Here is a 25226-nt window from a genome sequence, read left to right on the forward strand (position 1 = left end):
CATAATACGCTCGTTGACCGGTGTTACCTCAATTATCATTGGGGTCAGCTTATTGGACACAGCTACAGCAACTCCTTGGGTATGGTAACCATCAGAGCAACCAGACCAATAGTAGGTGTAACCACCCACCATTATCTCGCCGCAATCCGGTCTCCGAACCTCAGAGAGAGCTGCAATCCCGATGTCCAAACGCTTGAGCTCAGATGATAACAGAGACAGGTGATCATCCTCTCTTAGGGATAGGACATTCCAGGCACCCACCCGAAGGGACCGCCTCAGGTTAACCCAAGGAGACCGCCGTCTGGTGGACGACACCTCAGCACCACTCCGACACACTCTCCCACAATCTGACCCAGGGATGTTACCCCATGGTTTCCCTCCTATCATCAAGGATTGGGGGTCCTGAAGGCTTTGCCCCAATTCCGTCATCCGGTGAGCTGCCCTGCGAAGGGAAGCTGCACAGGAGGTACTCCCACGGAGTGGGTTTTCAGATTTTTTTGCGTTTTGCGGAATGAAGGGTTTTACGGTGGCCGGAGTGCAAATCCTGCCACCAACCTCCTCATAAAAAGTGATCCAACTGCAGGAGGACGTCCGCAGACACAGTTGGGCACTAGATATGGATGGCCGTTGGCTCACAAGGAGCTCCTCCGCCCTTTGACAGGTTTTGTTTTTAATCCTGCTGGGTGTCCATCCAAACACCCTCCTCACCAGAAAACCTGGTGGGGGAGACGGTTTAGTCGCCGACAACCCGACCATGGAACAGGTTAGTACAGGTTTACATGGTACCTGTAGCAGGTCACAGATCGAACCTGACCTGACTTCTTGCCTCCCTTACCCGGTTTATTGATGGCACGTCATGTCCTGTGTGTAGCAATAGATAAGACTGTCTAAGTGGGCTCCATAAGTGTTAAGGTAATTATTTTTATTATGTAACTTTTGAATGTGCTTCCTTTGCGTTGATTGGAACTAAATGTGTTCTTTACACATGATTGCAAATAACTGTCATTGTACTTTGTTTTGATTGTTAATAAGTGTGTTCTTTATGTGTAATTTTAAATGAATGTGTTGATTAAACAAGTGTGTTTGTTCATAATTGAGACGTTTCCAACCAACTTACTCATGTCTTTTCTTCCATCGGTCCGACACAGTGGATGAGGTGAGTTAGACGGGAACTTGTATCTATTAACTGGCTCCAGAATTGGCCGGTATGTGCTTTACAGTCTTGGCTCAGGCGTATGTTAGCAGGTAAATAGACAAAGTACTTACAGAGGGTGCATGACCCCAATTGACTTTGCCAACCCACCAGGAACGAAACACATTTGTAAAGAACGAGAACCCAGCCAGGCTTGGTGGAATCAATGGGCACCTGCAATTGCTTCACGACCTGACGGGCCACAGACTTATCTGCGGCACGTCCGCCGACAGGACCAGAGGTTGGGAAGAACCTGAGGAGTCCCCCCTTGAGGCAAACCCGGAATGCCACATCCATCACAATATGTAGATATCAACGCATCGGTTTAAAATTGACAACTTATGTGACCTTGATCTTTTGATCTATTGGCCTCAAAAAAAAAGCCTTCCAGCTTGTCACTATCTCTATCAGGTGGTGAAGATTCGTGAAGATTGGAGTTAAAATGTGACCTGAAGGTGATTGCCTGTTTGTTTATTTGTCTGTTTGTATGTCAGACAGAATAACGGACCAGACCAACCAATAAACTTGGAAATGTTTGATTCCACAAATAACAGTCGACATTGGTGAAAGTATAAGCTGTGTCCGCCTTCGGTGGTGTAGGTAATTATCCGAGCAAAGACCTTTACTGGCACTGAGAGCAGCGTTACCCCTCAATAGATTTGCAGTCCTGGCGATCACCCTTTCCTTTCCAGAGAAGTGAAAACAAGGCCCCTCTTCTTCCAAAAAGTAAACTTTTTGGGGTTTATCGCTTCACCATCGCAGATGGGTTGTTGTTCTCTTCATCTTCTGCCACCTCCTTTCTGGTTTTGCACTCTCTGCTCTTTCTGTGCTTTGTCTCTCCCCCCCGGGTTTATGCAGGGCTCACACAGTCCACCATCAATCCCCTTCTGGTAGTATTACCAAAATCCAGGATTACTGCTCACCTTCTCTCATTTGTTCCTCTTTTTCCCACCTGTGGAATCAACTTCCACATCCCCTTCAGTTCCATTCTTCTCTCCAGGTCTTCAAGACAGCTGTTCACCACCATCTCAGATTGCCCCCAATCCAAAATCATATTTTCCACCACAGTTAACCCCACCCAAATCACCCCCTCATAGTTTTCCAGTTTTATCATCCTTGCAGTTTCCTTCACCATGCATGCGTTTTTTGTGTCCTGTTTTGTCTGTTATGTCCTGATCCATTCAGTGTGCATGGCCTTCCATGAGCCTCGACTATATATATATATATATATATATATACAAAAAATAAATAAATAAAGAATCAGCTTGCCTCAGAGCCAAATCCGAGGTGAGTAGGCTGCACTTTCATCACACCATTTGAAAGCCTTTATCCCTGAGCAGGGATCAGCTTTTTATGGGCTCCAATCATGGTACCCTTTCTTGGAGCAATGTTTTTACGGCCGGATGCCCTTCCTGGCACCAACCCTTTAGTCGACTTCGACCCTGATGGGATAATTACCAGTATACTGGTGCTAATTTCGCCGACATTCGGAAGGATGACAGGCTGGGTCAACCCCCCTGAATCTAACTCAGCAGCCAGTGTGGCTCGAACTCAGGACCCCCAGGATCCCAAGCCACCGCCTTAACCACTGTGCCACACCAGGCTCAAAGGTGAGTAGGCTGGCATTTAACAGTCACTAATTCGAGAAATTAACACAAGTAGATACAGTTTAATATGGAAAATTTAATGGAAACACAGGAAGGCTAGCTGTGCCTTTCATTTCCACTCTCTGAGCACAAGCAAAACACAAAGTTCAACCAAGCATTAAGAATCAGTCACTTGGAGAACGTCAGGTACAAAATCAGGGATTGTGACATCACTGTTTTTATTTCCCCAAACAAATCTCCTTCCCACTCACAAGAGGATTCGTAACTTTGTTTGGGATTTCAGAGCTTCCATCAACCCCTCCAGTCCCTCATCACCGATGGGATTCCCACTCAAACTGATGGTAAAGGAGGGAAAGAGAAAACCCTTGATGTTATTATTATTATTTTAACAGCATGGAGAACCTTGGGAATACTTTCATCATTTGCGTAGTTACGTTTATAAATCACATCACCACCATATAACGATGGGATTACAAAACAGTCCGTCTCTGCGAACAATTATATTTATTTGAGCAAGGACCTGCGGAAATTCCACGGAATGTAAAATATGACAAAGTGATCAACTCACCACCTAACCCCATATCCTCAATCCTCCCCCCAACCCCAAGTCCTGAACAACCCTCACCCCTCCTGCCCCCAAGGCCTCAACACCTCTCACCCAACTGTGTTCTTCCCGACCCCTTTCTTCTGGTTCTTCACAACATTAAACTCAAATAACGATTAAACACTTTATTCACAATCTTGTGAGATTCCAAGATCTCACAATTCTTCAGTAAAATAGTGGTTAAGTAAGCTCAGTTATAAAAAAACAAAAACCATAAAAGGTCATTCATAATGGTAAGAAGATGATACAACTGAAACTCCTTGGATATAGACTTGGAAAATGAATTGAGTTTTATTGTTCATGGTGTTGTCGTTGAAGAGAAAATTGTTGGAAACTCGAACAAACAAACAAACAAACAAACAAACAAACAAACAAACAAGATGTCCTGCATTGCACAATACTCGCAAAATTCATTCCAAACCAGTTTCCTCCTTGCCCGGCCACTGAGTTTGGAAGGGCAATGTGATCTGAATAGATTCTCGGTTGTATGATACAGTACGTCTTCCACTTCTTAATGATGGATTTCACTGTACTCAAAGGGATAATGACTTCCTTTAAAATCTTCTTATAACTCTCTCCTGAATGGTGCTTCTCCACCACTTTATGTCTGACTTCTTTGGAAAGATTCTTGGTCTTCATGTTTGCCTTGTTGGTTTACCAAGTGAGTTGTACCTTTAAACTCCATAGATAAGTGGGGGAGATTAATGTTTAAGTTAAACCACTGATCACATACAGGTGAAACCTATTACATTTATTTTGTAATGTTTCAAAACATATAATTTGCTCATGAAGTGATATTTGGTTTATTAGGCAAATGGTTTAAATACTGATGCAACTCAGAATAATCTGTTTTTCTCTGTTAATCAAACTTTTATTTATCTTTTATCTGCATTTTTTAAAGCTTTTTCACCTTGGAATAGTTTGTGAAGACTCTTCATTTGAAGTTTGATTTGAAAGCATCATGAAATAAACTGAGGTGGTATCAAAATGTGAAAACTTTGGTGGGGGATGAATAATTTTGCAGGTCACTGTATGAACACAGGAAGTATTGGATTTGTGTCCAAGAAATCTTAAACTAATTGCATTAAAAACAGTGCTCATTTATAAACCATTCCACAATTCACAAATGAGACAATTCACTGTGATGATAATTCACAAATACATGTCCAGTGAAAGAGAAGAAGAACAACAAAACCCTCAATAACAGTTCAGGACTCACCGAAGTTCCTCCAAGTTGTTGATGTTCTTCAGATCCCTCAGGATAGTCCCAGACTTGGTGCTCAGTTTACAGTTCATTAAACTGTGAAGAGATAAAAACTCCAAGGAGTGAAACAAACAACCATCAGGAGAAAGTTTTAGATAAACGAGTTCTATTAAAAGGTTCTTTGTTCCACGTTAAAAGGTAATTAAATAACCTGAAAATGAACAGATTGAAGGTCACATGATCAATAATAGTCAAAGCTCCTTTTCCATGAGACATCATCCCCTGGATCGTGGAAAGTGAGGTTAGTGCAAAAGATGAACTTGAACTTTGATGTTCGGTTTACTCTTCATGTTTAGTCAAACTAAAATAAAAAGTTCTGTAACACATTAAGGGGTTGGGAGTTGGGGGTGAGGGTGAGGGTGGCGACAGGAGATCCAAAAAATGCAGGAGGGAGGTTTCTGAATGGTATGAGGTTTAGTCATGCTTCAATCACATTTGGCTCGGCGGCCGTAGGGTCTACAAAATGTACAGCCACTAGTAATTACAGGGCGGCCGCAGTATTTCCACGGTCACACAATGTAGCAGTCACATGTTTTTATTTTTGGGGTAGCCGCACGGGGTATTTAGAAATTGCGGAGACCGAAAACGTGGGGGTGCCATATGGTCTTTGATTTGATGTCGCACGGTGACCTTAGGGCATCCCTGCGGCGGCCATAGAATTTTCAAGGCAGATGCAAGGTAGCCTCAAGGTGTCCGCAAGGCGACCGCAGGGGGGCCCTCAGGCGAACGTGCAGCCAGACGGACGGTAATGAGTGGGTATATATACCAGTTCTTTTTCATATATATATCATATCTCATATCTGTCATATAGATTGTGGACCAGGTTATATACAGATGGCGCTGGTTGTTCCTCAACGGCAGAGGCTGGGCTACCTGCTGGGTCTGAGCTGCTGGTGAAATGTGATGTGTGTGGCAAACACCTATACTCCGATCTCTAGCGGTAGCGCACGGTGGACGCAGACTGCCAGGGAGGCCGTACGTAGGACGCACGGTAGGCGTAGGGGAACCGTGCGTCGACACTGCATTGCCCGCAGGTAGTCACACAGACCGCAAGGCCACCATACGTTGAACATAGGGACACCTTAGGACTACCCTACGGCGACCGTGGGAATAGTACGGCCGCAGTAATTTTTTGGGGGTTGTCAAAATTCATTTTTCATTGATAAGAGCCTACGGCAGCCACACGAATAACGCAAGCCCACTGTACGCCCTACGTACGGTCGACGTGGAACACATCTACGTCATGGCTAGGGCTTGTCGAATTGCTACGGCCAACCTAGAAATGAAAAAAGTTATAACTCTGTGCTTTAATTCCACGGAGACCCCTACGGCCTGTAAAAGATAGCCATATGGCGTAGGGCCACCCTGAGGCCACCTCAGAAACTCTGTGGCCGCCGCACATTTCTGTCAATTCAGGGGGGTACGGCCGCCATATCCTAGCCAGAGAGCAAATGTGACTCATGCTTAACTACCAACAAAGGGGAGATTGGAGGAGGGTATGCATCATGGAGAAAACCTTCACTGAAATAATAAAATGGAAAGAATAACTTGATGAAGGTAAGAGGATTGATGAAACATTATAAAAGTAATTAAAACAAATGGTCCAAAAGACCAATTTGTTGGATTACTGATTATTTTTTATCTCTTTTTCTTTGGAGGGGGAAAACCCTTCCTTCAGAATGGTTTGTGAATGGTGTTGAAGGTGTGTGAGGAAGGAGGGTGGAGGAGAAAAGGTTGAGGAATGAGGAATGGGAAAGGGTGAGGTGAGAGGAGGTGTGGGAAATGAATAAAAGTTGAACTTATGTGCTGGGGTAAAAATACTAATTATGCAACCCCAAAAAAGCTTGTGTGCCAGAGGGAATAAAATAAATAATGTTAGAGATGCTTGTGCAGGGAGATTTGTCCGCAGTGGTTAGGACTTTGATAAACACTGCGTGCCTTGTTTTCTTATCTGCATGAAAGAGTGACAGGAGCCCACGCACATCCTTATTAAAAAGCACTATCTCCACTCTCTCATTCCAACAGGTGCACACTTGACCAAATATGGAGTAGGTTTTTCTCTCTGTTTTGATGAATTTGCTTTACAAAGCCCTTCTGTAGTTTGACATTTGATTAATTAGTTTTCCTGTAATTTGATTAATTAGTTTTCCTGAAGTATGATTGACTAGTTTTCCTGGAAATGATGCTTATGGTATGGACCACACCTTTTTAGAAACAATATAAAACTCAGTAGAGCTGCACATATCGTTAGAGATTGCCTGGATTCACAACAGGCTATCGCTCCGCACGTTTGTTTATATTTCAATAAACAATCATAATTGGACTATAAAGTCTTTTCTGATTTATAGGCATCCAAAACTTTTCTGACAGAGGTGAGAGGAGGTAAGAGGAGGGGCTGGGGGATGATCCTTGAGAAAGATTGTATTAAATGATATATTATTCCAAGAAGATTTAGTTCTCCTATTATAATTAAATTTTTATTTTATAGTTCAAAGTCTTGTTCGTACAGTTCTATCATCCATGACCAATCTCTTCTCTCTTGAAATTGTCTTTGCATTTGATGAGGGTAAAAATGAGACAACACTTTTCATGCACTCATTCGGCTTCGGGTTGGGGGGGGGGATAAAGGAAAAACTGAAAAATATCCCAAAATGTAAAGCCCATTGGCATCCGCTTTGTACTGAATTAAACTTGACGAATACTACAGCTCTGTAAAATTTATTAATCAGTTTTCTCCATATTCTCGTAGTTAAGGTTGTTGAAAATTTGATGACAAAAGATCAAAAAAAGTTAGCCACTGATGCACGTGCGCGCGCACGCGCACACACACACACACACACACACACACACACACACACACACACACACACACACACACACACACACACACACACACACACACACACACACACACACACACACACACACACACACACACACCTGTCAATTCTGCAATTATATTTATTAATTATAGAGTAATGGCTGTTCTTTAAAAATAATATTATAATTTAAAGGATTGCTGTAAATCTTTATGTCAAAATATGGACGGATGTGTCAGGTTAAAGCGAGATGTTATGGATAAATTTAAATACTTGCAAATGTATATAAATGAATGATTAAAATTGATGGTTACATGTTATAAGGTTCATGAAGTACACATCGGTAAATTGTAATATAAACTGCTAGATTTAATGAGATAATTTTGACTGGAGGTGGCAGTATTGTACTGTAAACTGCCTGGTGAGATTCGTGGAGGTGCTGGAACGTTCTCAGATGAAAATTCCAGTAATGACGAGAATCACATTTTCTGCAAGACACAGGATTGTTCTGTGATACTATATAAACCTGTGAGAGCGACATGTAAAAATGGGTGACATTTGACGAGCTGTGTGTTTCCATCATCCCTGTGGTCGATTAAACTCTGAGTAAATGAGTTATTAATGTCCGAAGTGGTTGTTAACACGTGGAGCCGATCATAAACAGGTTGATTAAAACTCATAAAGATTGTGTACTGGGAAAGAATTCCTTTGAGCTCTTTAATCATCTCGACGGGCCATTGTATGAGAGGACACCACAATGGGAATTTAAGGATCGACAATCCCGAAGGATGAGGTGAAGATGCACGAGTTGTGCCGGCAAGACTGTGCCACTGGGCAGCGGAAATAACTTGGGTGGGAATCGGCATTGGACATTGCATGTAATGGTGAACTTCCTCATTTGACTTTGTTTCTGTTTGTTTGAAATACAACTTTCAAAAACATAATGCTGTTGATGTGGTCATTGTAATGCCACTCAGAAGTCACAAACACCAACTGACAAAAATCCTATTTGAGTGGCAGCTGACCTGTACGTTCATCCAAACGCATGAAGCTCAAAGCTTAGTTGTTGTCATTTGAAGATGTGTAGGGTTCTCAGCACCACGAGCAACATACGCACACAAAAGGGAAGGAAACCCCGAAGGTGCGCTTGTCATCCCCATCCCCCAAACAGCATGTGTGTCTCCTGTTTACCCATTGGCTGGAAAGCTGACCTGACTCCATCCACAATTGTAACATTAAAAAAAGACACTTATGCCATTTTGGTAAGCCGAGTAGATCTTCAAAAGCGTCATATTCACAATCGCATGCCCTCTGTTCTGTCCAGAAGATATGAAAAACACCAGAACAATGGAGACTTCCTAAGAACAATCAGCACATGTCCGTTCCACACCTGCGAGCTCCATACAGTGAGCGTGAATGTGCTGCAGCCCATAACATGCATGTAGGTGCCCCCAGGGCTCAGTGTTGGGGTCTTCTTTGTTTCTGATTTACAAAACTGACTTGCCCAACAACATTTCATGTCGGCTAGACATTTATCATGCTGATGATTCGTGCACTACTTTCCCTGGCTCCCTGTTTGCATCATTCTGGTTTCAAGTGACTGTTACTCAAAATTGTGATCTTGATAATGTCAGTAACTCAGGAAAAAAATTGTTTATCAGCATCAATCAAAAGAATACCCACATGCTATCCGTGTCTTGGTCAAGATACCTCCTCTTTTCATAACCTAGTTATGGACCGAGACCACTCGACCATCTGCCATACCATCTGTCATCCCACAGATCGGCAAGCAGCAGCCTCTTCATTCTCTGAAGATCTGGATAAAATCACAAGCTGGTCCAGCATATGGAAATGTCTTTCAATCCTGATATATCCCACTGTCTGATGATGTCTCTCCAAAAGGACCATCTGGACCCCCCCACCCTCACATCTACTTTCTCAACAATCCTCTTGTAGAAGTGCTTTCATTCAAGCTTCTGCGTCTCAATGTCTGCGATGATGTTTCCTGCGAAAGCCACATTTCCAAGCTTGCCTCCAAAGCCAGTCACCGACTGGGCATTCTACGTCGTGCAAAGTCCTTCCGTGGCACATCTGAGCTCCTGACCACATACAAAGCTTTAATCTGCAGCCTGATGGAGTACTGCTCTCCCTTCTGGGCTGGTGCTTCCGCCTCTCACCTTTCTCGGCTTCACGCTGTGGAAAACAAGGCATTTAGGATCATTGGTATCTCTCGTGATGAGGCTGAGTCTTTGGGTCTTTCACTCTCTCACCACAGGCAGGTAGGTGGTCTTTCTGTCTTCTCCAATCTCCTCGCCGGCCTCGCACCACCGGCTCTGTTTCCAATATCGCCCCCCCCCCCATATTTCTGCAGGGTGCTCAAGGACCGCCAGCAATGCCCTTCTGATAAAACAACCAAAATCCAGAATCACTGCTCACCTTCATTCTTTCATTCCTCTTTTTCCCCACATTTTGAAACAAACCCACACTCTCTTCAATCCCACTCTTCCCTGCAGGTCTTCACAACAGCTGTTCACCACCACCTCTTATCTTCCCCCATCCAAAACCATGATCTTTTCTTCATCCATTAATCCACCCAAAACCCACCTCCTTCAAATTCCCTGCTTCCTTAAAGTCCCTGTTGTGTAAGGACCTGAAAGTCTCTGTAGTGTCCATCTTGTTTATCTTGTGTTCCCTGCCCCATCCCTCTCTCTTCCACAGGTCTCCTCATGGTCTCCATTTCACACTATTTTTTCCTTCCCTTTCCCACCCCTCTTGTCTCCTGCTTCCCTTGTTGTATGTTCTGTGTGTTAGCTCTCATATGAGCCTCGACAGTGTTTACAAAAAATACAAGAAGAAATCGTTGCAGCCTTATGGAAGTCAACACATGGTTGAGGAGGCCAAAAAGCACGGTGGCGAGAGACCCCAACGAGGTTACCTAGGATACTCTTCAAGACCCCATTTGGAGCGGTGATCGAGGATGCTCCTGATAAAGGATATAATTAAATAAGACCGTTAATCATCTTCAAAAGGGGTGTTTTAATTATCCCAAACACCCAATTTTCAGTGAGCAGATCCTTGGAATTTTCTTCGTATGTTTGCAAAGATTCAGGCTGCAAGGTTTCATGGTTTTGGAGTGATGGACGAGACACACTGAAACACTATGACACTTATTTGAGTAGATTTTTAGGGGTTTGAACTGAAACAGATCCAAAATATGTTATATTGAGGGTTTTATTAATTTATTTATTTGTACGCAGCCGATGGCTGGTTGGTTGTATCATTTTCTTGGGGCATGACGATGCCACTGATCTAATCTGATCACTGATCTAATCACTGATCTAATCTAAACCACTGATCTAATCCCCCCCTGTTACCAGGAAGGTCATATTTTTCTGACCCTGGAAGGATGACAGGCTGAGTCAACCAACCTGGTGTTAATTCAATGACACAAAAACAGGGGCTTGAACTCAAAACTCTAATGAGTCTAAGATCTTAACCCAGCCACCTTCACCATTAAACCAACACCATACCTTTGAGAGTACTGGTGCACCAAGATGTATTCTTCTCTTTCACTGTTACAACTTCACTCTTCACTTTAACTCATTTACAATGGTCCACTCACATATTAATCACTGGATCTGAGTTTAGATTTTCTCTCCTTTTCACATTTATTAACGTTCACCACAAGAGATTGAAGCACAATTAATGTGCAGAATGAGTTGTGTAAAGCCCTTTATCCTATAAATAAAGTGGTTTGGCATCCATTGTTCCTCATTCTCTATTCATTCACCACAATGATCTCCTTCACAGGACTGGCTGTGCCTTCCATTCCCATCTCGAAACACAAGCAAATCACAATATTCAACCAAAGGTTAATAATGGAGATCAGGGGTCACCTGGAGAAAGTCAGGCACACATTCAATCAGATATTATGATGCCACTTTGTTTTTATTTCCCAAAACAAATCCCCTTCCCACTCACCTGAGGGATCGTAACTTTGTTTGGGATTTCAGACCTTCCATCAACCCTTCCAGCCCCTCATCACCGATGGGATTCAAACTCAAACTGATGGTAAAGGAGGGAAAGAGAAAAACCCTGAGGTTATCATACCATGAATAACATGGAGAACCTTGGGAATACTATCACCATTTCAATAGTCGCGTTTATAAATCATATGAATACCATATAATGATGGGATGACAAACCAGTCCCTCTCCAGAAACAATTATATAATTATGGGATTATAACTGTAGATGCAATTTCTCCGAAAATTAGCTTAATGGGTTTGAGGGTGATAAAACAAATAATATAATGTTGATTATTAAAACTTGATTTTAAAATAAATGAATGAAACATGAAATAGAAATGTACTCAAATATTATATGATTCTATGTGTTTGAGCATGTATATATTTTAATTTTAATTAACATAATCATATCAGTAGGGTGAATATACTGGTTCTGGCTCACTTTTCCCCATGTAAATGAATGGGGGATTTTCAGCGATTCATATTTTTTTTCCCGAAAAATAAACCCCCTTTTTATCCCAAGGTATATTTATTTGTCTCCCCTTTTAACCTGGGGATACTTTTTTTTCAAATAATCCATGCAATAAGATAAAGATTTGTTAAAGGTGATTCGAAAGAAATATCTGAAACGTCGAAGACTCGGGACACTCTTTATCAAATAACCGATGCATATTGTTTAGCTCACTCATTGAACCTATAAACATTTGTTCATTCTCAAATTCCTTCAATAGTTTAATTTTCTTTGCACAATAATCCCCATCTAAAATATTGAAAAACAAAACATTTGAATCTTTATATTTTTTAAGATACCCCTTTTGTGCCATTACGAAATGATAAACTTCTCTTAATGATCTCATCTGGCCACCGCCCGAGTTGCAAATCATTTTTGTGTATAAACCACGCCATAAAAAAAGTTTTGTTTCAAATGTTTTCAGTTCATGGCGTGAAAATGAGGAAGTGTTTTTTTGACACGGTCGTGCTGTGAAAGTGAGGAAGTGTTTTTGGACAGTCATGCTGTGAAAAAAAACAGGAACTATTCTGTGAGACAAGGTCTCGTGTTTATATTTTATCTCAGAACACGAACTGAAAACATTTGAATCAAAACCATTTTAGGGTATTTTAAGTATGTTTTTAAAATGATTCATACAATTTGAGAATATATCTCCCAGTTATTTTCCAAGCTGTCTCACCCGAAGCATCATTTCCTGTGGCCACACCCAATGATTAAGCAATCTCCTCATCGTTGCTTTATAAGTGATTCGCCAGACAAAGTTTCTGCCAGACGGGATTTTCATTTTTACAACTGAGACATGAGTGATGTTTCTTCCGCGAACAAAACAGCTCAACACAAAGTTGGTAAGCCTGTGTATTGGTTCCTCTTTGAACGATGAAGCAATTGATTATAAATTAAATCGTGATAATTCTGATATATATATTTTTTTCTTGGCAGGTCCTTGGAAGAAGAGCAGTTTACATATCACGACGAGGTGCATGAAATTAATGCTCATTTTGAAGAGGTCAATCATCTTAGAAGAGAATTGAAAAACATTTTTAAAGACTGACACGACGTCTTATCACGGCCTCTGATCTTTTTGCCATCTTGTACCAATGGTAAAAAAAAAAAAACAGACATGGACTCACTCTCTTCCGATGAAGATAACAGCTCACTACAAAGTTGGTAAGTTTGTGTATGGTTTCCTCTTTGAACAATGAAGCAATTGATTATAAATTAAATCGTGATAATGCGAAAATATATATTTTTTCCTGGCAGGTCCTTGGAAGAAGTGGAGTTTACATATCACGATGAGGTGCATCAAATGAATGCTCTTATTGAAGAGGTCAATGATTTTAGAAGAGAATTGAAAAACATTTATAATGACTGGTACGAAGTCTTATCACGGCCTCTGATCTCGAATGAATTAAACCAATGGTGAGACACGTGTGTGTGTGTGTGTATATATGTGTGTCTGTGTGTGTATATGTGTGTGTATATGTGTGTGTGTATATATATATATATATATATATATATATATATATATATATATATATATATATATATATATATATGTGTGTGCGTGTGTGTGTGCGTGTGTGTGTGTGTGTGTGTGTGTGTGTGTGTGTGTGTCTGTGTGTGTGTGTGTTTGTCTGTGTCTCTTTCCCTGTCTGTTTGTCTCTCTATCTCTCCATGTCTGTCTCTTTGTATCTCTCTCTGTCTGTCTTTCTACCTACCTCTCTCTGTCTGTCTCTCCATCTATACCCTTGACTTATTATTTTTTTTTTTCAGCTCGATCACACAACATCAGCTGTTGAAGCAATCTGGTACAACACATGATTTTCTGGAGGTAAATGTTTCTGAATTATTATTTAGTTATTTGTTTATTTATTCTTTTATTAATATCACTCTCTCTTTGGAATATCGTCTTATGTTGGTTGCATCATTAGTTTGGACGCGGTTTTGCCAGTACACTGGAATTCATTTTATTGGCCTTGGAAGGATGACAGGCTGAGTCGGCCTCCTGGTGTGTTAATTCAGTGGTCAACGAGGCTTGAACTTAGAACCAACACCAGGCTTACTCATATTACCATGTAATTATCTTTATAAAACCCAATTATTATCCACTTTTTGTTTCAAAACAGAATATGGTGTCTGAGTTTCGAAATCACAAGACATCTGAAGAAGATTGCTGGGAAAGATTATACATTCTCGCAAATGAATATTTAATGTTTGCAATTTTGATTAATTATATTTGTTTTGTTTACAATTACTTGATTTTGAATTTCAAAAAAAGGATTAAGACATGAAGGAAAGGGAGGGGGTGGGGGGCGGGGGGGTAGGTGCGCTCCCCAACGACCCATCACCCCTCATCCCACCCCTCCCCTCCCCATGTGTGTGTGTGGGGAAGGGTGGGGGTGGGATGAGGGAGGTGGTGGGTCAAAGGTGGGGGTGCACAGGGGGATGAGGGGTGGGGCTTGTGTGGGAGGGGCTTGTGTGGGTGGGGTTTATGTGGGCGGGGCTTCGGTGTGGGCGGAGCGTGTGTGGGCGGGGCTTCGGTGTGGGCGGGGCTTGTGGGAGGGCGTTTATGTGGGTGGGGCTTGTGTGGGCGGGGCTTCGGTGGGGTTTATGTGGGTGGGCTTCGGTGGGGTTTGTGTGGGCAGGGTTTATGTAGGCAGGGTTTATGTGGGCGGGGCTTCGGTGGGGTTTATGTGGGTGGGCTGCGGTGGGGTTTGTGTAGGCAGGGTTTATGTGGTGGAGCTTGTGTGGGAGGGGTTTATGTGGGCAGGGTTTATGTGGGCGGGGCTTCGGTGGGGCTTATGTGGGAGGGGTGAATGTGGATCAGGTTTATGTGGATGAGGTTAGAGTGGATAAATGGATGGGTGGAGAGATGGGTCGATGGGTGGATGAGTGGAGCTTGGGTGGATGCGAGAATAATTATTTAATTAAATAAACATGTTGTGTGTGTGGGGAACTAATTAACTAATCACTAATTATGTGAATATGATGAATATGGGTGGAGCTTGTGTGGGGTTTGTGTGTGTGGAGCTTGTGTGGAGCTTGTGGGGAGTTTGTGTGGGGTTTGTGTGGGGTTTGTGTGTGGTGGGGTTTGTGTGGGGTTTGTGTGGGGTTTGTGTGGGGTGGGGTTTATGTGGGGAGCTTGTGAGGGGTTTGTGTGTGTGGAGTTTTTGTGTGGAGCTTGTGGGGGGTTTGTGTGGGTGGGTTTTGTGTGGGTGGAGTCAAAAAGGGGCAGAGTCAAAAAATTTCAATATATCTTTGTCTTTTGTAATTCCTGTGAATAAAATGAACCTAAAATCTCTTCCCCTTCCAAATCATATATCTTATAAGTCCAAGGAACCGTATCTATTACATCAACAATTTTAAAAAGTTCGTTCGTCCATCGTTTAATATAACCCTTTTCAAAATGAGATTTACACCTATATATTCTTACGATATCACCAACTTTGAACTTAGGTTTTCTGACATTAATCTCTTTTTCATATTTTAATTTTGTAAATGTTTCTGATGGTTTCATATTTGTTGACGTGTGAATCGTGTCATTATACTTATCCACAATATCCTGAATAAAAGATGACCATTGTTGTGAACCGAGTTGTGTGAATTTTTTATATAGTCTCTCTTTTAAGGTACGATTAAAACGTTCAACAACAACTGCCTTCCCTTCATTAAAGGTACTGTATAATGTAATACTGTTATTTTTTAGAAAATTCATAAATGTCTTGTTATAAAATTCTCTACCCTCATGAGTCCACAATTTTTTAGGTTTTCTCTTACTTTTATTAAATATTTGTTGAAAGGCTAACATAAGAGTATTACCTGTTTTGTTTTTTAATGGTACAACCCATGCGTATCTACTCCTCAAATCAATAACGGTTAAAGCATACTTGTACCCCTTATCATTATTGAGTTCAATCAAATCAGCAAACCAGATATAATCTACTTCCTTGGAATAAACTTTCCTTCTCTGAAACTTTGTGAATATTGGTTTATGTAATTCATCAGCTAATTGCTCTTCAGTATTAATGACATCATTAGAGCCTATAAGTTTTTTGAATTTCCAAGTCCAAGTTTCAATTTAGCACTGATCATCTTCTTCACAATGAACCGATCAACTTTTTCTCTCAAGGTTGGATTTTGTATCAGAGACAAATTATACAACATTTCTCTATCGGATTCATGCTTTTCTTCCAACGTTGTGGTATTCCCATAATCAATATCGTGTCTCATGCACACTTCATCAACTCTATTGATTGGTTTACTCCACGATTTAGGATTGTCTGCCTCATCTAATCTTTTATCTAAGTTTGTGCCTGGACCACAGAAAGAATACCCTGGAAGATGTAATTCCCCTGGTATTCCAGTAGTTGTAAATTTACTTCCTGATAAAAACTTTTGTATATCTCCTCCTCGTTTGTGTTTGGAGATAAATTGATTTTTTTTTGAACCACACACACCGAACATATACCTTTTTGTATAACCCTGTTATTTTTACTTTTAATATATGAAATATTTTTAGTATTAGTTTTCTTTTTACATTTGAGACAATAACTCATTTATTTATGTGAAAAATTCCTGCAGAGTGCAAAAACCTTTTTAGTTTCCAACATGCACATTTGAATCTTAATTTTTAAAACATAAAGAATCCTTAGAAATGCCTTCACTCTCTCCTCCATTTATTTAAGAAAAAAAAATAAAAATGAAAAACTTGAATTAAAATGAATAGCTTGTCGATGTCAATATTCTTGCCGAAAGTATTGCAAATAGACTTGTCAATTCTTTGTTTTCCTCCTCGGTGGGTTGAGTTATTTTCTGTAATACCACCAATCTTTTTTTAATCTCACTGGTTTCCATATTTTGATATTTATTTTGTCTCGCTCTTTCCTCCCTCTCCTTCTCTCTCTTCTCTCTCTTCTCCTTTTCCTCCTTCTCTTTTTTTCTCCTTCTCTTTCTTCTCCCTCTCCTCCTTCTCTCTCTTCTCCTTTTCCTCCTCTTCCCTCTCTTCTTCAACTCCTTCCTCATCCCTTATTATCCTTGAATCGCTTGCACCCCATAGAATATCATACATATATTCATCAGGATTTCTTGTTATTCCTGTATCCAAAATAATTTTTTTTTACAACAGGAAACCAATAAAATTTATTTTGAATTTCTAAAAGAGCCTTACCTTTTCTTAACTTTATAATTTTTTCATTCTTTAACATTTTCATTAAATCTAAAGTTGTCGGTTTATCAACATCAGCATAATGCCAATCTTTTATTGAAAATACCTCATTCTTATGTTGTATAACATATTTATTAAAATACCGAATACCCTTTTCTTGAAGGTATGCTTGGACACAGAAATGATAATTTTCTTGAAGCATTCTTTCTAGCATTTATGTATTAGAAATATATGTTAGAATAATATTATGGCACGAAACACCTCCCCATCTTCCCATAGTTAAATCATTTTGTATTTCCTTACTTATTATATATAATCCTGTTTTTTCTGTTTTCATGAGATAAACAAGGGCAAAACCATTATTATATTTACCCTTATTAAATTCTTTTATTTGTTGTTTACTAATCGTGGCCCCATAAAACTCATTCTCGATACCAAGTGGATAATATTCTTCCTTACGAGACTGATTTAATTGTTCCAGGTCTTCGAGGTTAATTTTAAATGACCAATTATACCCTAAATCATTCATATCATACCCCCATTGTTCTATTCTCATGCAAACGATAAGCCCTTCTTTATAAAAATTTATTTTAATTCGAACTGTGAATTCTGTATGACCTGGAGATAATATCAACACTTCTGTATCTTTGGAATACACGGCCGTTTTATTTAAGGATATATATTGTGATAAATCGCTTAATCTCACCAAGTCATTCGCGTCAGTCGGGCTTGGATAATTTTTTTAATTTATAAGCATTTTTCATGTTAATATTTTTGGTTATATTATATTTATGTCGTTCAGCCTGTGCCTTTGTGTAATAATTTGATAAATCAATATCCAGTTCTTGAGATACACCAAAGATAGAACCATCTTTACCAACATAAGTCATTTATATTAGATTAAAAATAATATCATAAAATTTTTTATTTTTGTTGGGTTGAAATAACACATATAGACATAATTGACCACAACACTTGGAATTTAATTCTTGGACTTGAAATGTTTGATGAACACCATTCTGTAATAATTTTATGACTTCAACAGGTGGTGAAAGACCAAAACTATCAAAATAATATTTGTCTTGACTATTAAAAATACAAACCCAATGAGAACCGTTCCCATTATTATCTTCTAAGTTCATAATAATATTCTTTGTATGTTTCGGCACATTTGTTAATTCATCTCTCATACAAATAACCACATTATGAATTTTTAATTTCTTACAATATTTGACAAGTTGTAAATTTGATGTTGTATTATTTCCAAATTCTTTAAACCACTCATCAATGCTCATTTATTGATTAGAAAGATATAATCCATTACCTCTTTTCGTTAATTTTACACCTGCTTGTGCGATAGAAGAAAGCATATCTCCAACTAACAATCTCGCTTTATCAGGCAGACCTTCAAGTTTTTCAGCAAAATCTACAATTACACCACTTCCACTAATTTGTTTCTCCAACTCTTTGTTATGTCTTTCCAATTCTTTTTGAGCCTGGAGTTGAGCCTTCCTTTCGTTGGCAGTTTTCACCGCTGTTGAAATACCACCCGTCAATGCTCCAACCGCACTTAAACCAGCAAATAAAGGAATGAGAAATGGGAGAAATCCTCCACTCGTCTCTCTTATTGAATATTTTTTCAACATTGGTTTTGTCATTTTAATTTTAAGTGAGCCAGTGTCATTCAAGATTTTAACCTGTTCTCTTGTGAGCAAAACATCAATTCTTACTGCTCCTTTTCTCTGAATTGTATTAACGTTAATCGTACAAGGCTTTTGATTTTGAACACAAGATGATAGTTTATGAAGATTGATTTGATTAACATATACCCCAGTTGGTACTTTGCCACTCATTTATTTAACAAAAAATTATGTGAGACTAATCATCACACCATTATCTGTATTAATCTGCAATTCTGTTTCTTCCAAAAGCAAACAATATGCATCAACTTCTTCACTCTCTCCTCTTTCAATGTATAGGGAAGTATCCACTCGATTAGACTTTATAGTTTCCTTTTGAGCGCTCAGGTCAAACGCATAGATTGTATACAAACTTTTAAATGCTGTCATATCCAAAATAGGTTCTTTATTTCCATTACTTTCACACACCTTTTGGTAAGACTTGTATGCTTCAGCAAAATCATTTTTTTCCCAATTAATTTCCAATCTATCTTGTGGATAAAATGTTCCATCTAGAGAAACGCGAAGTTGTTTCACCTTAGCATAATCACTCAATGCATTTTTCTTATCAGTCGCAGTATCACCATCTGGCTTTTTAAAAATGATCCACAGATATTGTGGCTTTCCTTCCAGAACACCCAAATTCCACGTGTAAGTAGTTTGGTTGAGTTTAACGTGTTGACATCTTCTTTTGAGGTATGATACACTGAGTGGTTTCTTTGAGTTAAGTCTTCTATTCAACATCTCTTCTGTTTTAAGATTAGGAGTATATTCACTGATATACCAACTCATCTCCTCAATTACAAATTTATTCTGTTCACCAAAAGCACTACCAACACCAAAAAGCAATCTATTTTCATTATCATTCCTTTGTAGTTGAAATCTAATTTTAAGACCATACAGAACTTTATCATGATCACAAAATCCAAATATACCTTTAAGAGGAACTGCCACAGTAAAACTATTTTCTGCTTTTGTATCATCATGATACATTCCTTTCCTTTGAGTATATCCAGGGTCTGTGTTTGTTCCCATTGACATATCAGGAATAAAACCTTCAACAGACCCCTTTCCCATTCTATCACTGAATGTATAGAGTGTAAATTTCATCATTTCAGATACAGCAGAGACATAATCAACCGCTTCAACTTCTTGTGTTCCAAAAAACAAACGCACACTATCAAACATTTTCCAGAAGAAATCATTTACAAGTGTAGCGTTTGTATTATTTCCAGCTTTAGTGAATTTAAATTTACACAACAAGAAACTTTTGGAGAGATTCAAATAGGTTTGTTGATTATTTATTTCAAAACTTTTTGTACCATTCGTATTCCAGTCTGTTCCAGTTATTGCATTTACCTTGAAGTAATCTTCTTTTTTAGTGGAGTTTGAGATAATAATAGTATCATCCAAATCATAGATACTATCAATTGCTTCCATACTTGTATTTATTTAAGAAAAAAGATGTTAAAACTTTTGAAACCCTGATCCAAGTATTCAAATTATTTTCTGTCATTCTTGGGGGGACAACTGACTTTTACCTTTCTTCATTTCTTTTATTGCTTGTAATTTATGAGATTCCTTCTGGGCATCTTTTATGCTCTTTAAAGCACCTGCTACATTTCCCACAGCAGAAGCAGTTGAACCAATTAGATCTTTATGTTTTAGAATAGTTGAACCAATACCCATGAGAGTATCAATTATCCCATCTCCTCTAAATTGATGTCCAACACCCCTTTGTCTCTTAGGTTTATAGTATCCTCTACCAAGATACATACCTTCACCCTTGTAGTATGGGGAAAGGAACATCCTATCCCCTGTAATTATTTTATATTTTCCCAACTCATGTTTCCTCACAATAACCATCGTATTTATTTATTGGAAAACTTCACGTAGGTGAATTCTGATGGATATAACTTCTCCATTAAAAGAAATCATACGATTATCTTGGTCGGTTATCCTAAAATTTACTCTGTGTATGGTTTTTCCTGACACAGGGAGATAAACCAAATTTTTGGGTTCCATATTGAATTTATAACCAATTGGGGTTGAGTATGCGCTGAATGAAAATATTGCATTTGTTTTTTTTCCATCATTATAAGCACCATCAATCAAATCACAGTGAATTAACACCGAATTTATTCCTGAGGATATTTGAATGACATTATCACTGTAAAACGTCCCATTAGTTTCAATCTTTTTTGAGGAGAAACCCAATAACTCTCTAAATGAATTATCAATTGTGAAATCAACCTTGTAGTTATTTTTAACTTTAATCGTTGATTTTGAAGTATGTTTTTGAATGTCTATAACAATATTTTTTGGTTCATCACCCTGTTCTTTCATAAGACGAGCAATTTCGGAAGATATTTGAGAAATCTCATATGCTCCGGGTGAGACTATTATCGTTTTGTATCCACTTCCCGGATTATAACTAAACTTGTCATTTTTCTCGCTTATATTAAATAAGGTATTATAAATTTCCATGGACAATAAAGATGCCTCATATTCTTTTGTTGTGTCAAGTTGTAGTGGGTATGGGAATGAAGATGTGTGATCGCTTGTTGTGAAATTGAAACTAAGGATTGTGCTTCTCATCTTATTTAATACGACATAAAATGTCTTTATATTGAGATTTATTAATTATTTTCATGTTCATCAACTGGTCTAAAATGGCTGATGCTTCATTAAAACAATTGTTATTTCCAGCCTTCTTACTACCTAACAACAATAACAGTCTATTAACTAATTGCGATGGGCAATTTGGAAGAAAACTAACACCTTAACCAAGGATACTTAAAGCCTGAATAATGTGTTTCTCCTTCTCATTCTTCCTACTTTTACCAGAAAGAATAACCCTATAATTTAGAGTGTTCAGCAGATCAATATATACTCTATCATCATTATTTTCCATATCCAATGGTTTATCAATATACTTTGATTCATCCCTCACAGTTGAACCTTGTCTTCCATCTTTTGTGAGAAGAAACATTAATCTCGGTGTTAGTTTAACAGGGCGTTGAGCAGAACCCAAGAACCTTAATTCATCATTAAATATCAATACCTTTTCTTGAACAAGATGAAATATTGCTGGTTCTTCTGTTGGAATGAGTCCTGCTTTGGTTTTTGAATCCACTGAATATTCATTATTTTGAAGAGCATTCACAATATAATCAGGGGGTTGATTGATCTCTTCCAGTTGTTGAAATAAACCTTCATCATCATATACCTTTAATTCTCCTAAATGCTCTAATTCTTCCTCCGTCATTTGATCAAAATCTTTTAACATTTGAAGTTTTTTAGGAGTATATTCTACTGTGGGAACTGTGGAAACATCTTTCATTTTTTCTTGGGAAGTTTTTAAAAGTGGTTTAAAAAATTTCTCTTGTTTTCTTTCAAATGCTTCTTCGCCCGTTAGTTTCTGTCTGCGTTTCTTCTTTATGTCTTCCTGCTGTTTTACAACTTTTGAAACCAACTCCTGATGTTCCTTAAATCTTCTTGCTCTTTCTTTTGCATCCATTTATTTATTGTAAAATATCATTTAATGAATTGTAAAGATCAACAGGGAAATTTTCCTTTTCTTCATCATTCAAGTAGATGTGTTCAAATAAATCCTTTTCTTTAAATATTTCATCAAATTCTTTATTAACATTAATGCGAGTTATAATTTCTTCTTCACTAATACTTGCATCTCTGCTTTTCATACGTTTGCGTTGAGTTTCTTCATCAACATCAAAACCGAATGATAAAATCTTCACTCCGCTCAGATGTTTAATAATTTGTCTCGTTCCTTCTGGATTAGTTTCTAATATCCCAAGAACACCAGATTTTAGTTTCCTTAACTCACTCTTACAATGTGAATATTTTGTTGTACCAAGAGAAACCTCCTCAAATATTTGACCTTCATTCCTCAATCGCATATGTTCCTCCATTGAAATACAGTGATAATCTTCACCTTTTACTTCTCCAGGTCTTATTGCTCTAGTTGTTGTTGATACAATGCGTATCACGGGGTGTTTTTCAAGTAAATTTGCAATATTCTCATTTGTACTGCACAAGAACCTTGATTTATAAAAGTTTTTTCCAGAAGCAGATTTACCCACAAGATTTACAATAATAGTTGTCATTTATATATGTAATTGTTTATAAAACAAAAAATATATCCCTTAATATCTCATCTTGTTTCACAACAATATATTTATATTTTTCAGTCGTGTGCTTCATGTAATCCTCAAATTTCTTTGTACTACCTAATGTAGAACAATTATCTCTCCAAAAATTATTGATATCTATTGAATTTAACTTGAATAAAATAAAAGTATTAGCATTGTTTCTGATGGAACGACGAAGAAGTTGAAAGTACAATTGACTAAGATAAATACAATTACAAGAAGAATGTCTCCCTCTTGTGTAGTAGCTGTCCATTACCGTTTGGTTTCTCTCATTAACACAATCATCAAAGATAACGAGGTTCTTTTTTGATTTATCCAAATCTTGGGGAGACGGTATATCATCCGTATTATCACTAAGAATACAAGTTATAGGATTTGATTTCTTTTTACATCTCTGTGTATCACAAAATAGTTGAATTATATCTTCAATGTTATAATCATTTAGGTTTTTTGACGTTTAAATAAACCGATTATATCTTCTTTTTGAAGACCAGCATTAAAACCTTGTGAGAGTAGTTGATACTCTGGTTGAAAACTCGACTTTGTGAAAATTATTAAATTATCATAATCTAAAAAGTTGGGAGTGAGGAGCATCTTTAAAAGTAAGCAGGTTTTTCCACATCCACTTGAACCAACTATGAGACATCTTAATGAATTTGGGAGATTTTTATGGTTGTTAAATTTTATCTTATTTTCCCAAATGGGTAAAAAATCATTCATTTATATATTTAGAAAACAGGTTATTTAATTTATTATTGGCTTTTTTAGAAACTCTATATTTTATCCTAAGTTCAGGTTTAATTTCAAGGTAATCCATTATTTTATTTATACAATATATTGTGTTGATATTTCCCTGAAAATTACATCCATGAATAATATATAACAACAATCCTTTGAACATTTCTCTTATACGTTCAGTTTCTTCCCTTGTAAGGAAAGGTGCGTTATCACCCTCATACTTTGCATTCATTTCTCCAATCAATCTTGTAAAGTAATTCATTTTTGGTGTAAATCTAAAAGAATTATTTTCCTTTTTATATTTTTTATTATCATTAATTGGAAGATAATCACAGAATATACTGTTGTGGTTACCAAATTCGCAAACCACCATTCAGGTCCCTTAGGTGAGGTATTTCAGTAAGTACATGTGTAGTTAGGCCCAAACCCGTTGTCTAGTGGGAATACATGTCATTTATGCGTGCTGCGACTCTTCAGGATAGCCGTTTTTCTTTTGCTATCTTTATTTTGGACCAACCGCCATGATTACCACCACAACCACAACATCAACCACCAACCACAACGCCGCTTCACCACAACCGCCACGACCTTCCCGTCACACCTCGCAACCGTCGCATCGCCACCGTTCTTGCCCCGCTGTGGGTACCGGTGTTGGACTCGTGCAGGGCGCGCGCCGAACAGCGTGTACAAAATCACGGATTTTGTGCTTCAAAAACGGATCAAAAACGACACACGCCCACTTTTTGCCGTCCAATCGGTGAGCGAGGGGCGAATTGGCCCCGCCCCCAGGGCGATCGATATATGCAAATTTATGGATCAAAAAGCCTTCACGCCCACTTTTTCTCGGGCCAATGGGGAGCGAGGTGAAAGGTCGAAGGGAGGGGGTCAAAGATGAGAGGGCAAAGCTACGGGGCTGATAAAAGGACCGTGTTCGTCAGTGGAGTAGGAGAGTCGAGAGGCGGAGAGTTGGGGAGTCGAGAGGCGGAGAGTAGGAGAGTAGGAGAGTCGGAAACAGAGAGTCAAGACTTCGCGGGCGGTGGAAGGAGCTGGTCGTCGTGTGCGTTGGAGTCGGAACGGAGGGGACGGAGCTGGGGAGAGGCTGCGAGGGCGGACGAGGGGGTGCTCGCGTCGTGCAGGGAGCTGCACCCCTGGGAGGCCGACAGCGCGACCTGGCCGAGGTGGAGACGCTCGTCGCGGGATAATAAAAATCCTCTATACCCCGAGCATCAGCAACCCCCTCCTGTTTCCCCCCGCGCTGAGATAGTGCGACCAAGGGGGCCCCTTTCCCACCCCCTACCAGACACTGTCCGCGAGGCCCGCGGAGTTGAGGCGCCATCACCGCTCCGCGTCTCATCACCAGACGGGTAGGCGCGACCCGGTCTCGGCCTCAGGCCCGCCTCATCCTTGAGGGTATTCTTTTCCTTGGTTTTGGGTATGTGTTGTCGGCGC

The 25226-nt window shown here is 39.1% G+C and overlaps 1 protein-coding gene across 1 annotated transcript in view; it reads right to left on the bottom strand.

The window, feature by feature from the left end:
* Positions 1-25226, bottom strand: part of LOC147033683 (NACHT, LRR and PYD domains-containing protein 12-like) — a 195316-nt gene that overhangs the window by 14771 nt on the left and 155319 nt on the right. The window contains exons 19-21 of the mRNA XM_085851831.1: positions 11468-11551; positions 4623-4703; positions 3051-3134 (exon numbers count right to left, since the gene is read on the bottom strand). Coding sequence (XP_085707957.1) covers positions 3051-3134; positions 4623-4703; positions 11468-11551 — 249 coding nt within the window. The remainder of the gene's footprint in view (positions 1-3050; positions 3135-4622; positions 4704-11467; positions 11552-25226) is intronic.

This window comes from Eptatretus burgeri, chromosome 2, assembly GCF_056783735.1.
Source record: "Eptatretus burgeri isolate ZD-2024b chromosome 2, Ebu_testis_v1, whole genome shotgun sequence".
Lineage (NCBI taxonomy): Eukaryota > Metazoa > Chordata > Myxini > Myxiniformes > Myxinidae > Eptatretus > Eptatretus burgeri.